The following is a 15,688-nucleotide window of genomic DNA, read 5'->3' on the forward strand; positions in this document are numbered from 1 at the left end:
ATCTACCCACACCAGTCCCTTCACTGTTAAAAGAAATTGAGACCATAGTGTTCTTAACCCCTCAGCGGAACCCAGCCCTCAAAGTCAATCCACAGAGTCAGTAGATGTTCAGTCCACACCTCTCCTCTTAGGTTTTATTGACTGATGAAAACTTCATCTTTGTCAGCTGCCAGCTTCAGAGGGACAGAGCTGGAGACAGGGAACCTGAGATGACGTGAGATTCAGTCAGAGAGCACAGACAGATCCAGAAGGCGACCCAAGAGGGAGGAGAAGACAGTGTGCAAAGGAGTTACAGCAGAGAAGGAGGCGGTATCTTCTATCTCTCCCAGGGGTCAGGAACAGCTCAGCCCTCTGCCCACACTCCTTCTGGACTTCTGCCCAAGAATATCAAACCAGCCCATGTTCTCACACCCAGCCCAGCTCTTGCTGGATGTTAGTCTCTTATCTCAGTAGGTCCAGACTCCAGACCAACCCAAGAAGAAAGCATGTCAGAGAACAGAGTAGTTAGATGTGGCCCATCTGATCAGAGCAGATGTGTATGCTGCAGCAAATTGGTCCAAGGCTTTGCATACTGGTACGGCAGCGGCTGCTATTGCTAGAGTTTGCTGGAGGCCCAGCAGAAGACAGGTGGCAGGAATTCAGTTCAGCAGCTAGCCAGGGAAACAGGGGTGGTAGTGTTTGTGCTATCTCTGTGTTGGGAGAAGCAGCCTGACCCCCCCACTCCCAGCCAAAGTTTGAGGGTAGCAGGTCACTACAGAGGCCACAGCCCATTAAGCCAGCCCAGGGTTGCATTCCAAGCTTCCAAATCTGGGAAATGCTGGGCCCATTGAAAGGCGAAACCTTGCCCCCTAGAGGCTAAATTGGAGTTGAGGGTTCTCTTCCCTGAACCCCCAAACTTACAGAACACAAAGAGAAGAGGAACTCTCAACTCTTGTCACACCAAACAGACTTCAAATGTCAGACTATAGAAAGCTTTAACCTGCCTCTGGGGCCCAAGGGAAGGGGCATGCAAGAGCCCAGCTAGGGGAGAGGCCAGTCCCAGCATGCTGGGGCAAGGAGGCCAGGGACCTAAGGAGTCCCATGCTTCAAGCTCCCACTAGAAAACCTGTCTGGACTGAGGGACGTTCCTCATTCCCTACCTACATTCCCACCAGACAGGCCATTCCATGAGACTCCATTGCATAGTTCTTGTCAGGGGGCATAGGGAGTTCCCAGGTCTGCCCCCTTTTTGCCTCCCCAAAATATGGCTTTGGAAAGGAGTTCCCAAGAACAAAGAAGGCCCTCTGAATGGGCGGGCCTCTTCCTCACAGGGAAGAGATCTTGACAGTCTCAGGGAGGAGGCATGGAGTACCCAAGCGGGAGTTCCTGAGGGTGGTGTTGGTTGTGCCACCACTGCCACCACCACCACCACTAGGGGAAGAAGGTTGACTCTCATCTGGCGTGTTGGCAGGAGGGGTGGGGATACTGATGATGGCTGCCACGAAGTCCCGGCTGTCACAGTTCAGGTCAAGGCTGTCATGTGGCTTGGCATTGAGGCTTGAGCGGCTGTGAACAGGGGTTGGGAAGATGGAATACTCTTAAAAAGTCATCTGGATAATTGCCATACATCTTCATACTAACAAAGCACCATCTGGGTCCCTTGCACCGTGCTACAAGTGCTACCTGCATCCTCAATTGTGGCAAGGGAAGTGAATTCTGGAGTCAGCTGGGCTTAGGTTCAAATCGTGCTCACCAAATCCCTCTTTTATTTGTAGCATGGAAATAAAAAAAAAATATTCCTTACCTCATTGGGTTGTTACAGAGACCAAATGAAATAATAAATGAGACAGAGTGCCTGAACATAGTGTGCACACACACTGTTTTGTATGATGCTGAAGGTTAAATCCAGAGCCTTGTCATGATTGTCTATGTACACATGCATTCCTGATGCCCAAAGGAGGCCAGAGCGGTGCATCAGATCACCTGAAACTGGAGTTAGGGGTGGTTATAGGTGCTTGGAATTGAACCCAGATCCCCTGCAAGAGCGATAAGTCCTATTTATTTTGTTTGTTTGTTTCTTTAAGACAGGGTTTTTCTATGTAGCCCTGGCTGTCCTGGAGTCAGCTTCATAGACCAGGCTGGCCTTGAACTCACGGAGATCCACCTGCCTCTGCCTCTCAAGTGCTGGGATGAAAGGCATGTGCCTCCACTGCCCTGCCCAATAAGTACTCTTAAGCACACAGCCATCTCCCTAGTCCCTCTTATTATCTTGAACAATGCCAAAATGACAGCAAGAAGGTAATGGTGGCACACACCAGAAATTCTGGCACTCAAGAGGCTAAGGCAGACAGATCCTGAATCTGAGGCCATCTGAGGCAAATAATAAGACTCTATTTCAAAAAGAAACCAAGCAAAGAAAAAGTTTAAAGGTCTACACTAGCCAGGCACACAGCTTTATTCCCAGAACTCTCGAGACAGAGCAAGGTGGATCTTTGAGTTTAAGGCCAGCCTAGTCTACAGAGCGAATTCCAGGATAACCAAGGTTACACACAGAGAAACCCTGTGTGGGGAGTGGGGGCGATATATGGAGAAGATTGACATTAGGAATAAAACTGAGTCTTCACGCCTTCCTGATTGTCTACCTTCTTTTCCCCCCACTTCCTGCTCTGTGCATAGCTGTTTCCTTGCCAGACCTCTGGTGTACTGAGGCCTCTGGGCATTTGCTTGGGCTAAACACTATCTGGAAAAGCTCTTTCTCTAGTTCCCTCCTTCAGATGTGGATTCAGATGCCATCTCAGAAAAGCTTTTCTTTTCTTTAAAAGAGATTTTTAAGGATTATTTTATGAAGTGGAAACTTGTAGTCCCTTTGGAAAGTTAGTCAAATGGTGTTTTGCTGGGGCGCACAGGTGAAAGGATGTCTTGCTAAAGCAAAGACGTGAAAGACTGTTTTCCTGAAGCAGACCCAGGTGGAAGGATGTTTGGCTATAGCAGACACGTGAAAGGACCTGTGATGAAGGAGTAGGAATCTGGACAGACAGTGGGAGATGAGTGTTGAGCTTTGGTTTGCTCTACCTTGCTATTTGACACACACATTTGCTAAAGACACACACATGTATGGGTTTGTGCTACATGATGGTGTTGAGCTCAGCGTGTGGTAAAGCTGCCACTGAGAGAAACTGGACAAGAACTGCTCATGAGGTTCCCGAGGCAGCTTGCTGCCTCCAAGGTCTTGCCCCAAGGAGTTGGCGAGCCTAGCAGTTTCTTCGAGATTGACCTGTAGCGGGTGTCTGGCTGCCTAGAGGACTGGTCTGCAGCTGCTGAGTCATATTTGGTGTTTGCTATGGGACTGAACTGCTGCCCAAGAAGACCAAGCTCACCCCCAAAGAAATATTGCTGAAAACATCTACTTCTAACTTTTCTCTTCCACCTCCTCTGCTGGGTGGTAGGCTAGAGGAGTGGTTGAACCCTTATTAAAAGTAGCTTACAAAGATTTTATGCCTACAGTTCTGTTTAATTTCATGTGCATAAGTGTTTTGTCTGCATGTATGTATATACGTGCACCACATGCATGTCTGGTGCCCATGGAGGTCAGAAGAAGTCATCAGATCCCTGGGACTGGAGGGTCCAGTGGTTCAAAACCACCATGTACATGTTCTGAGAATCAAACTCGGGTCCTCTTCAAGAGCAACAAGTGTTCTTAGCCACTGAGCCATCTCGTCCACCCCCAAAAAAGCTTTTCTTTTTCTTTTCTTTCTTTCTTTCTTCCTTTCTTTCTTTCTTCCTTTCTTTCTTTCTTTCTTCCTTTCTTTCTTTCTTTCTTTCTTCCTTTCTTTCTTTCTTTTTTTTTTTTTTTGGTCTTTTGGAAACAGGGTTTCTCTGTATAGCCCTGGCTGTCCTGGAGCTCACTCTGTAGACCAGGCTGGCCTCGAACTCAGAAATCCACCTGCCTCTGCCTCCCAGAGTGCTGGGATTACAGGCGTGGGCCACCACTGCCTGGCTAAAAAAGCATTTCTTGATGACAGTACTTACACTGCATCTGACTACATATGGTTCAGTGATAGAGGATTCAACATTTGTGAGACCCTAGGTTCCATTCCCAGTACTAAAAATTATTTTTGGAAACAGGTCTCACTACATAGCTCTGACTGGCCTGAAACTCACTATGTTGACTATGCTGGCCTTGAACTCACAGGTATCAGGGTGCCTTTGCCTCCTGAGTACTGGAAATAAAGGTTTGTGCCACTACATCTAACCTGAAAATAACTTTTTTTAAAGAAAAAAACTGAGGCTAGAGAAATGGCTCAGTGGTTAAGTACTTCTCTCACCGAGCACCCACATCTGGCAGCTCACAGCCTCCTGGGGATCTGAAGCCTCAGGCTTCCGTGGGTAACTGCACTCACATGCACATACCCACACAGAGATACACAGTTTAACCCCTGTGTCAGCCTCTGCTCAGTACTCTCTGACTTTGTTCCCAATTTCTCTTTCATCATGCTACTTACAAATGTCTGACCCAAGATTCTGTCTGGACTTGGTTGTCAATTGCCTTTTCCTATTAGAATGTAAGTTTCAGGACACAAGGAGCCGCCCTCTCTCCTAAGCCTGTGTGTGTGTGTGTGTGTGTGTGTGAGAGAGAGAGAGAGAGAGAGAGAGAGAGAGAGAGAAGATTGGGGGGTGTAAAATCTAAGGCTTCCAGCATACAATGCAAATGTTCTATTACTGACTCACATTCCTAGTTCAAATGATTCTCCTGCCGTAGCTTCCTGAATGGTTAGAGCTATGCCCTTATTGTTTACTCAGTAAATATCTGAAAGAATGAATGAAGGGCAGATGGCAGTAATGTATGTGTTCTAGCACTTGACAGCTGAAATATAATTACGAGTTTGAGGCCAACTTGGTCTATAAACAAAGCAAGACCCTATCTTAAAATTTTGAAAAATTAAGGTGTTTCCAAGACAAACTAAAGGTCCTTCTTATACAGAGGAATTTGGGGTTGGGCGTGAGTTGAGAGGCCTATACTCACAATCTCAAACCCATGATCCAAACTCTGCATTTCCCAACTATGGTCAAAACAGGCGAGCCAGGTCCTTACCTCTGAGGGGCAGGGCTCCTCCGTAGACCTGCTAGTGTGTCTAGCTCCTGCATGCTGCCACGGCTGACAGAGGCAGTAGAGTTGGCAAGGCGGATGGCTCTGCGCTTGACCCTTCTAGAGCAGCAGGATGAGAACAGGTTCCCAGGCCCCATCGGCTGGGATGATACTGAGGTACTGCGGCTGGTGCGACCACCCAGTGAGACAGCTCCAAGGGCCTCACTGAAGGTTAGCTCGTCTGTGAACTCATGACACTGTGGGCAGAAGGGAAGCGGGATCACAGGGTGTCCCACATCATGGAAGCTAGAATAACTCCCAGGCCTTCGCTTAGGAAAAGTCACTCTCCCTCCTGCTTCCTTGCCCATCCTAGAAGTGGCTTTTTGCTCTTTGTTTTGTTTGAGACAAGGGGCAGGCTATGTAGCCTTGGCTGGCCTGAAATTCACTATGTACACCAGGCAGGCCTGGAACTCCTATAGATTCAGAGATTGCGTCTGCCATAAAACTTCAACCTCTTAAAGGAAGTATCATGCAATCTTTACAATTAAGTGCTACTACGGCTTCCATCTCGGTGAGGGGTAAAGCTTGGTGTCAGCTGGACCTCCTTCCTCCTGCCAATGCAACCTCTTGTTTGGCCTCACCGTAGTCTTCTCCAGACAATGCAGCAGATGGTGATGCTGCTGTTCAAAAGCAGAGCGGCTCCTAACACACAGCATCTGTCCCTCCCCACTGCCACTGTCCTGGAATGGAGAGAACAGAAAACAGGTAATGAGCACCTTCCCCTCCTATCCCTGCTTACCCCCTCCCAATAAAGGCCCCTCCCTACCTCGAGGCCTCCATTTTGCTTATACTGCAGGAAGGCGTTGGTGGTACCACTCTTTGCCAACCGGATTCTTGCCAGGCGTACTTTCTACAGAGAGGAGACAAAAGGTTAGATAGGTGAGCCCCGGGGAGCAAGACAGGCTTAGGCTGTAAGGAACACCAGTGCCCAGAAGGGAGCTAGCTAGCTACCTGCTGTGCACGGCGCTTGTCAGCACGCTGGTTCTGGTGGTAGATGCGGCTGAAGTTGGACACAATGACTGGCACAGGCAAGGCGATGACCAAGACACCGCTCAATGAGCAGATGGACCCAAAAATTTTGCCTGCAATGGTGCTAGGCACCATGTCTCCATACCTGGGAAAGACAGAAAGCACACCAAGGTTAGAAGAAGTGTTCGGCACCCCCCTTCCACCCACCCACTCCTGAAGTGCTCTGCACACTTTGGCAAGCACATGGATTTGCTGAAGTTCAGTTTCCTATGCTTTCTTTCTTCCTTCCTTCCCTTTTAAGTTTCATTGTATGTGCATAAGTGTTTGCCTACATGTATGTGTAGCACATGCAATGTCAGGTGTCCGAAAAGGCCAGAAGAGGGTGTCAGAGTCACTGGAACTGAACTTTTTTTTTTTTTCAAGACAGGGTTTCTGTGTATAGCCCTGGCTGTCCTGGAACTCACTCTGTAGACCAGGCTGGCCTCGAACTCAGAAATCCACCTGCCTCTGCCTCCCAAGTGCTGGGATTACAGGCACGTGCCACCACCACCCAGCTTGGAACTGAACTTAAAGGTGGTAGTGAGCCACCAGGTGGGTGCTGGGAGGGAAATCGGGGTCCTTTGGAAGAGCAATAAGTGCTCTTTCTGAGCCATCTTTCCAGCCCTAACTTCGGTTTCTTTCTTTTTAAAGATTTATTTATTTATTTGGATGTGTATGAATGTTTTCAGATATAAAGTACACCTTGCCCAGTTGCCCATGGAGGCCAGAAGAGGGTGTCATATCCTCTGGAACTGGGGTTACAGACAGTTGTAATGCACCACATGGGAGTCTGGGAACCTAAACCCAGGTTCTTTCAAAAAGCAGCAGGTGCTCTTAAGCTCTGAGCCAATTTATCTAGCACCAGCTTCAATTTGTTACACTGAAAAATTTAGAGAATTACTGTTTAGGAATTCAAAAAGGAGCCAAGTTCAAGACCCATGTCAAGCAGCTCACAACTATTAGAAACTCCAGCTCCAGAGGATCCGACACCCTCTTCGGGACTCCACGGATCCCTCCGCTCATATGCACACACCCACGTGCTCTATACATACTTTCAAAAGTATTTTAAGCCGGGCGGTGGTGGCGCACACCTGTAATCCCAGCACTTGGGAGGCAGAGGCAGGCAGATTTCTGAGTTCGAGGCCAGCCTGGTCTACAGAGGTGAGTTCTAGGACAGCCAGGGCTACACAGAGAAACCCTGTCTTCAAAACAAACAAACAAACATAAAACAGAAGACAAAATATGGAGAATGACCTCTCTAGTCCGTTGCAGTAGAAGTCAAATGAGAAACGGGGCTGCCCCTCACTCTCTACATCCGCTTGCTCCTATCTAAGGTCTAGGCATTGGGAGTCACTGTCAGATGGAAATCTACTAATAGCAAGCAGAAAGGAAAACAAGAAATAAAGACTGGGGAGGCTTCCACCAGGTCAGATGAGAGGCTCTGTATTTTAGGAGGATTCTCTGTATTTTCTAGGAAGGAGTTTTTTTCTTTTTTTAAACTTTTTTTTTTTTAAATAGGGTCTCTTTGTTTGGTCTTTGCTGTCCTGGAACTGTCTTTGTAGACCAGGCTGGCTTTGAACTCACAGAGATCTGCTTGCCTCTGTCTCCTGAGAGAAAGGACCCTTCCTCCCAGAAGAAGCCTTGAAAGTGTCCTCCTATGAAAGATAGGGAGCATCAAAACTACCCTGCTTTCCTCCAAGCCAAGCCTCTCTGATGGACACGGAGCAGAACCAACAACTGCTTACTAATTTGTTTTGCGAAGGAGGAAAACAAAGCTCACAGAGGTGCCACAGTTCATCTGCCCAGGGATGTACAACACACTTTTTTTTCTAACCACAACACCAATTGGAACTCCATTGAGAAATAGAAGAGTCTTCAACTTCTAGGTTCTTAGCTCTTCCTTAGTTGTAGTGTTGTTGCTGCTGTTGTTATTGTTTTGTTGGGACAGGTGTCACGTATTCCAGGCAGATCTCAAACTTCCTATGCATCCGAGGATGACCTTAAACTTCTGGTCCTCTTGCTTCTACCGCCCAAGTACTGGGATTATAGGCACCTGTAATCCTGCTCAGTTCACGCACTGCTGGAGATTGAACCCGGAGCTTTAAGGATGCCAGGCAAGCATTCTTCAGTTGAGCTTTATCTTTATCTCCAGAGCTTTTCATTTGGTCTAAGCTTACATTCAGGAATCTGCTCCAGAGCCTCTATAACTTAGACATTTCTAGCTATGTGAAATACGGACTACGGCTCACAAGGCATGAGCACTGACTGCCACAGCTGTTCAGTGGACTGTACGTAGCAAAAAGGCATCAAGATATCTACTGCCTACTTAACTGTTAGGACTCAAGATTTATTGATTTGATCCAATCATGAACTTCCAACTAAAAGTAATCACTACTTTTGAGAAACTTGTACTTCTATTAAGGCACTGACCAAATTCAGTCATTCTATGGATACTGAATAGCAATCGCCTACATAATTCTAATGATGGAAATTTAGAGAAGGATCACTGTATCTTCTCTGCATAATATCTGTTATAAACACTGGAAGGAGGCCAGGGAGATGGCTGTGTATGCATGTGGAAGGACCCACGTTCAAATCTCCAGAACCCATGTAAAACAGTGTTATCAGTGGCACATACCTATCATGCCAGCCCTGGAGGGCAGAGATCAGCACAGCCCTGGAGCTCATTGCTCAGCCAGTTCAGCTAAATGAATGAGCCTCTGTCTCAACGAGAGACCCACCTCAAAATATAAAAGCGGCAGAGTATAGCAGCACACACCTTTAGTCCGAGCACTTCAGAGGCACAGGCATGTGGATCTCTGTAAGTTCAAGACCAGCATGGTCGACATAGCAAGTTCCACACCAGTTAGAGTTACACAGTGAGAGAAAGTGTTGTCAAACAATACATACAACAGGGGCCAACAAGAAGCCCGCCTGCAAAGAGCTTACCTAGCAAGGTTGACATCCTGAACTAAATCCCTGGAGTCCAGGAAAAGGTAGAAGGAGAGAACCAGCTCTCCAAAGTTGTCCTCTAACCTCCGTACACATGCTACCACATGCACATACAGACACTCATATACCATACATACATATAATAACAATAACTTAAAATGTACAGATTGAATGTATGCATGTACATATGAACATACCCACACACACACACTTGTGTGCACACACATCATGACAGACAGAGAGGAAACTGTGAATTATGGCACAAGCCTAGAATCCCAGCATTTGGGAGACAGAGGCAGGAATAGGATTCATATAAATCTGTACAAATTGAGATTCTGCCATAAAACCAAATACTACAAGAGAGAGTTGGGGCAGAGCCTATGGCTACTATGGTGAGACCTTGGGTTAGTCTCCAATCATGGCCCTCCCCCAACAAGAAAAGAGCATCATGGGATGGCTGATTCCATTTACTGCATCTCTCTCAACTGTTTCCTCTCAGGGATTGGCTGTAAAAATTAATAGGGATTTAGCCAGGTGGGTGCCCCAGGCCTGATACCAGCACTCAGGAAGCAGAGGCAGGAGGATGGTGAGGTCGAGGGCAGCTTGGCCTTCTTAGGAAGAATCTATCTCAAGGAAAAGAAAAGTAATGCTAAAAAATAGCTTCTGGAAAATATCAAGAATCACAAAGTCTCAGAAGCAATGCTCACAGAGCAGACAGTTCTAGAAGGTTGACAGACTTGACATGAATCCTCAAAATGTGGGAAGAAAATGTGCTAGGAAACTGACACCTGTGTCTCCTGTGCCTGAAGTGTTCAGAGAACTCACATGGGATCACTGGATCCTCTCGGAGTGATTGTTTCCCCCTTACAAAGAGGAACCTAACACGGTACCTCATGTCTGTAATCCAAGTAGAGTTAGGAGGCTGACGTGGGAAGATTGCTTCTGAGTCTGAGGCTACCTTGGACTAAAAGGCAAGCCTGGGCTACATAATGTAACACTACCTCAAAGTAAAAAGAGAAGGAAACTGGGACCCTGAGGAAGTGAGAAGAGAAAGAGAGTGACAAAGGTCCTGAAATCTGACCCAGAAGTATCAAGGCATGGTCAGCGCTGAGAAGGATTCGAAAATTTAAATATAACTCCCTATATATTTTTAAAGATAGGGTCATGCTATGTAGCCTCACTGGTCTGGAACTTGCTATGTAGCCCAGGCTAGCCTCAAATTGATAGAGATCTGCCTACCTCTGCCACCTAAATGCTGGGGTTAAAGATATAGGACTACAGCTCAGTGGTTAAGAGCACTGACTGCTCTTCCGAAGGTCCTGAGTTCAAATCCCAGCAAACACATGGTGGTTCACAACCATCCGTAATAAGATCTGACACCCTCTTCTGGAGTGTCTGAAGACAACTACAGTGTACTCACATATAATAATAAAGGCTTGTCTAATACTTTTTTTTTTATGACTGGGTCTTACTTTACAGCTCTAGCTGGCCTAGAACTCATTATGTAAACCAGGCTAGCCTTGAACTCACAGAAATCTACCTGCCTCTGATGCTGGGATTATAGGTGTGTTCCACCAACCAAGTTAATTTTATTTCTTTTTAAATATTGATTTATTTTGCTTTACATGTGTGAGCACTTTCTGCCTGCATGTACATGTGTTCACATGTATTCAGGGCCTGAGGATGTCAGAAGAGGGCACTGGATTCTCTGGAACTAGAATTTCAGATTGGTGTTAGTCGCCATATGGGTGCTGGGAGCCCAACCTGGGTCCTCTGCAAGAGCAGCAAGATTTCTTAACCAGTCAACCATCTCTTATAGCCCCCTAAAGTTTATTTTAAGAGATTTATTTTGCCATTCATAGAGGCAGCATACCTTTAATCCTAGCATTTTGGAGGCAGAAGCAGGCAGATTTCTATGAGTTCAAGGCCAGCCTGGTCTACAAAACAAGTTCCAGGACAGCCAAGGTTGCATAGTGAAATTCTGTCTCAATAAAACTAAAAACTAAAAAAAAGCTGATTTATTCTTATTATTTTCAATTATGTATAGTATGTATCTATGTGCAGATATGTGTACATGTGTGCAGATGCCTGAAAGGCCAAAGCCATCAGATCCTCAGGAACTGGAATTACAGGCAGTTGTGAGCCATCTAACTTGGGTGCTGGGAGCCGAATCTGGATCTTCTGCAGAAGCAGTATGCACTACTGAGCCTTTTCTCCAATCCCAGCTCTCTAAATTGTTATAGATTAACAAACTGCAGCTCAAAAGGAGATAAAGGAGCCAACGATGCTCGTATATATCTGTGATACCAGCTCTAGGGAAGTGGAGGCAGGAGGATAATATGTTGACCCTAACTTAGACTATATATATATCTTCACAAACTTGTCTCAAAAAAGGGATGGTAGAAGCTGGGCGGTGGTGGCGCACGCCTTCAATCCAAGTGCTTGGTAGACAGAGGCTGGCAGATCTGTGAGTTCGAGGCCAGCCTGGTGTACAGAGCTAGTTCCAGGACAGCCAGGGCTACACAGAGAAACTTGTCTAGCAAAATCAACAATGGGGACTGGAGAGAGAGCTCAGTGGTTTAGAGCATTGACCGTTCTTCCAGAGGTCCTGAGTTCAAATCCCAGCAACCACATGGTGGGTGACAACCATCGGTAAGGAGATCTGATGCCCAATTCTGGTGTGTCTGAAAGACAGTGTACTCACATTCATAAAATAACAAATCTTTAAAAAAAAATCAACAATAGGGCTGGAGAGATGGCTCAGCGGTTAGACAGCTACAGTATATCATATGAGTAAAATAAATAAATCTTTTTAAAAAAGAAAGGAAATAATCAACAATAACAAAACAAAAACTAAAGCAAACAAAAAGAGGGGTGGTAGGTTGAGGCAGAGTCTGCGTTTTGCATGGGTGAGGCTCTGGGTATGATGCCCATCACCGTAGAGGCATAGAGTTCATGTTCTCACCTTCCTAATGTTACAGAAACGGTATGTTGGCCAGCTCCCAACTCAAGGTCTATACTTACCCAAGTGTGGTCATGGTGACAATGGTATACCAGAAGGCAGCAGGGATGCTTGTGAAGTTAGTCTTGCTGGTGCCCTTCTCAGCGTAGAACATGACAGTGGCAAAGATGATGATGGCCATGGTGAGGGAAAAGAGGAGAAAGCCTAGCTCCGAGGCACAGCTCTTGAGGGTGTAGCCCAGAATCCTCAAGCCCTGGGAGTGCCTGGAGAACTTGAAGATTCGGAAGACCCGGAACACACGTAGGGTGACAAAGGCACCAGAGACATCATCGTTCTTGGGCACGAAAAGCCCAATGTAGTAGGGCAAGATGGCCACCACATCGATGAGGCTCATTACACTTCGCAGGAAGCGGCACCGGCTGGGCGCTGCAAAGAGCCGCAGAAGGTATTCCCCGGTGAAAATGAGTACACAGGCAGTGTCCATACAGAAAAAGGCCGTGGGGAAGCGGTCACCACACGACTGCTCTTTTGAGGGCCACCGTGCAGGACCACGGCATGGGATGGTCTCTACTACGTTGGCAATGACTGACACGGCTATGAAGAAGCCAGTCACATAGTAGAAAACCAGTGCTGCAGTGCTCGTGTGCGGGTTCTCAAAGGCTCTCCAGAGTCGTTGTCGCAGGGAGCTGCCTGCTGGAAGGGCTGGCCCTTCCCCGGCCTGCTCAGCCTCCTCATCTTCCGCCAGGCGCTCTGCGTTCTCCTTCTTGCGGTCCCTGTACTCTTCAAGACAGCAGTCACCAACAAGCTCTGGGACTAAGCCATAGAAGGCCAGCTCCTCATCAAAGGCCTGAATGCACTCCTGCCTGGGGCAGTGCAGCCGGCCGGTGCGATAAAAGTTCAGCACGTGCCGGAACATGTCTGGGTCACGATCAAAGAAGTACTCGCCAGATTCAGCATCATAGAAGAATTCCTTCTCTGAGCTGCCCAGCAATGTGTCTGGGTAGCGATCCAGCGTGTTTTTCCAGGTTTCGAAGCGCCGACCACTCACATTCACCACCAGAACCTCATCCCCTCGGGATGCCTTCACCTCCGGTGCAGGGGGCAGGGGCTGCTGGGCTAAGGGTAACCAGCCCACTGCAGCGGCCCTTGCGAATGGTAGCCACGTGGCCACACCTGCCGCCATCCTGCAGCTCCCCGGGCCCACGGAGACTTGGGGGAGTTTGGGTTTAGGAGAATGTGGCTATCTCCAGGATGGTGGAGGCTTGGAGAGACCTTGGGCTACCCAGAAAAGGAAACAAGTGTGTGTATATGTGTGTGTGTGTGTGTGTGTGTGTGTGTATTGGGGGGAGGAAGGAGAGACCAAGAGGAACCAGGAGGAGGAATTAGAGAGACAGACAGGAGTGTGAGAGTTTTTTGGGGGCTGTCTAAGGGATTGAGAAGGGCTGGACAAACCAAGAAGGATCCTCAGGTCTAGAAAAACTGAGATGATTCTAGAGGACTCAACACATTCCTGAGAGTTGTCTGAGGGGATCCCGAGGGAGCAAGAAATCGGTTGGGAGTTGTTCACCCTCAAGAGTTCTCAGTCCAGGAGGGCTTGTAATCCCTCAGATGGGTTGGACAGGAGACAGGTAGGGGCATTCAGAGTGCTGGAGATGGGACCAGAGCGGTTTGAAAAAGGCTGAAGGGCTGTTCATACACAGACGACTTACGGGAAAAGAGCCCTGGATTGGAGCCCCCTTGTAGATCACAAAAGGGGACTGGAGCATCTCAAGGGTAGCTATGGAGCCGGAGGTTGTAAAGATGCTAAAAAGTATCTCAGGAGTGACTAGCACTACCAAGAATAGCCCGGGCGGTGTTATCTACAATCTACAGGAGTTCTAGGGAAGGTAGGAGAGGTGAGGACTGGGGTGGGGGACAGGGTAGCTGAAGTGGTATATGGGACTGGCTTATTTCTTAAGAGGCCAGCAGGGAGGATACCCGGAGGGACTTAGAAAGCCTGGTCCATATCTGAAGAGCTCTGGTGAGAAGGAGGGAGCTGGGGAATCCCAACGGGCTGCTCCTCAACTGGACTAAAGTTGGTTCTAGCCCCCTAAGCACATAAGGAAAACTTAAAAGACTATGCTAAGAGGACGGGGGATTCCCTCAAAATAGGTTGGAGAGGGGGCGGGGTAGTGGAAGAAAGTTGGGTGTGTCTTCCGGGAGAGGGGTTGCTGAACCTTGCAGGATGCTGGTGGAGGAGAAGACCAGAAGGCTGGGTCCCACCGCTGAGCGCAGGTCTGAGGTAAACACACACCGAGGAGCTGGTAGTGTGCGCCCAGCCAGGGCAGGAGCAGCACAGGGAGCAGGAGCAATGGAAGCAGTCGCAGCAGCAGCAGCAGCAGGAGGAGGAGGAAGAGAGCAGCTACAGCCAGGCCTAGGAGGGAAAGGTGGCACATGCGGGGGGCGGGGTGGGAGACAGGGGGAGGAGGCTTCTGGGTCCTTGGAAGGAGGCTCTGGAAGGACAGGAAGGTCCCCAGTGGGACCCCTGGGGCACTCTTCGAGGATGGACTAGGGCATGAGGACTGGATCAGGAAAAGACAAGGACAGAGCTCTTGATGGTCCCGTCCCTCTCCCCACGGGCTGTCCTCACCTGTGTCCCCGCTGCAGCAGGAGCAGGAGCAGCAGCAGCAGCAGCAGCAGCAGCAACAGCCTTGGGGCTGGGGGTACCAAATACCGGAGCTCCTGGCCCCCTCTGCAGAGCTGCCGGAGTTCCTCCTCCTCCTCCAGCGCTCTCTCCCCGCCCCTCTGGAGCTTGTCGGGAGATGAAGCGAGAGGCAGGGAGGGGCCATATGGCTCCCAGAGCCCCCTCCCCTAGGATAGCTTGAGAGGGACCCTGGGGAAACTCCGCCTCCTTACAGAGCTGGTTGGGCCTCAGTCGTGTCATCTGGAAAATGGGGGTGGCAGGGAACTTTGCCAGTTCTCCCCACCTCCTACTTCCTGGACTCCCCCTTCTTTCTGCCCAGCTCCTACCCCCACTGCCCCTAGGGGCCCTCACCCCCACCCGTCTGAATCAGCAGCACTTAGCAGAACCAATCGATGGGGAGGCGTCTGTTAATGGCCCCAGAGCGGAGTGCCATGGGGAATGATGCAGTGCTGTGTCCCCTCCCTGCCCCCAGGCTGTGGAAAGGCGGGGGGCGGGGGGGGGGGAGGGAGGACTAGTGGGGATGTTTCTTTAGATGACCAGACCTCCAGATCTGCTCAGGAGGGAGAACAGAGGTCAGGGCCCGATTTCTAAGGCAGACTTTGCCCGTGGGCCTCCAGTAAGCATCTTCCAGTTTGGAGATGCAGAATTATGGGCAAGGCACTACAGATGGGGACAATCCAGCTACCACCCATCTACCCATAGGCCCCTTGCCAAAAAGAGCAAGGCTTTCCATCACCCCTCTCCACAGTGGGCCCGGCTTCTGGGTATCACAAGGCCAAGGGCTGAATCCTCTGGGTTAAGTCTGTGAGTTCTGAGCCCGGCTTTGCCAGGCTTGTCCTTGAGCGGGTGACTTGTTTCCCAGTGGTCAGCTAGACTTATCCCAACTTGACAGTGTCCTTTAGAGCATTCACTGAAGTATCACGATCAGGGCTGGCGTAAGGTAAGGCCTGGCAGGATG

General features: G+C 48.8%; 1 protein-coding gene across 1 annotated transcript; it reads right to left on the reverse strand.

Annotated features, from left to right (window-relative positions):
• Positions 1–107: 107 nt before the first annotated feature.
• Positions 108–13,361, reverse strand: Kcnd1 (potassium voltage-gated channel subfamily D member 1). Its single transcript, XM_052171670.1, has 6 exons — positions 12,110–13,361; positions 6,077–6,239; positions 5,892–5,975; positions 5,707–5,805; positions 5,072–5,322; positions 108–1,545 (listed from the first exon to the last, which is right to left on the reverse strand). Exons 1-6 carry the CDS (start codon positions 13,228–13,230, stop codon positions 1,305–1,307), a joined length of 1,959 nt encoding a protein of 652 aa, XP_052027630.1. The 5' UTR covers positions 13,231–13,361; the 3' UTR covers positions 108–1,304.
• Positions 13,362–15,688: the final 2,327 nt, after the last annotated feature.

This window comes from Apodemus sylvaticus, chromosome X (assembly GCF_947179515.1).
Source record: "Apodemus sylvaticus chromosome X, mApoSyl1.1, whole genome shotgun sequence".
NCBI classification, from domain to species: domain Eukaryota; kingdom Metazoa; phylum Chordata; class Mammalia; order Rodentia; family Muridae; genus Apodemus; species Apodemus sylvaticus.

Excerpts from the sequence above, each read along its gene's own strand:
- Kcnd1 (XM_052171670.1), bottom strand. The coding sequence starts at position 13,230 with ATGGCGGCAGGTGTGGCCACGTGGCTACCATTCGCAAGGGCCGCTGCA. Across the intron at positions 6,240-12,109 it reads GTCACCATGACCACACTTGG|GTATGGAGACATGGTGCCTA; the intron begins GTAAGTATAGAC and ends TGTCTTTCCCAG. Across the intron at positions 5,323-5,706 it reads ATTGTCTGGAGAAGACTACG|TGTCATGAGTTCACAGACGA; the intron begins GTGAGGCCAAAC and ends TTCTGCCCACAG.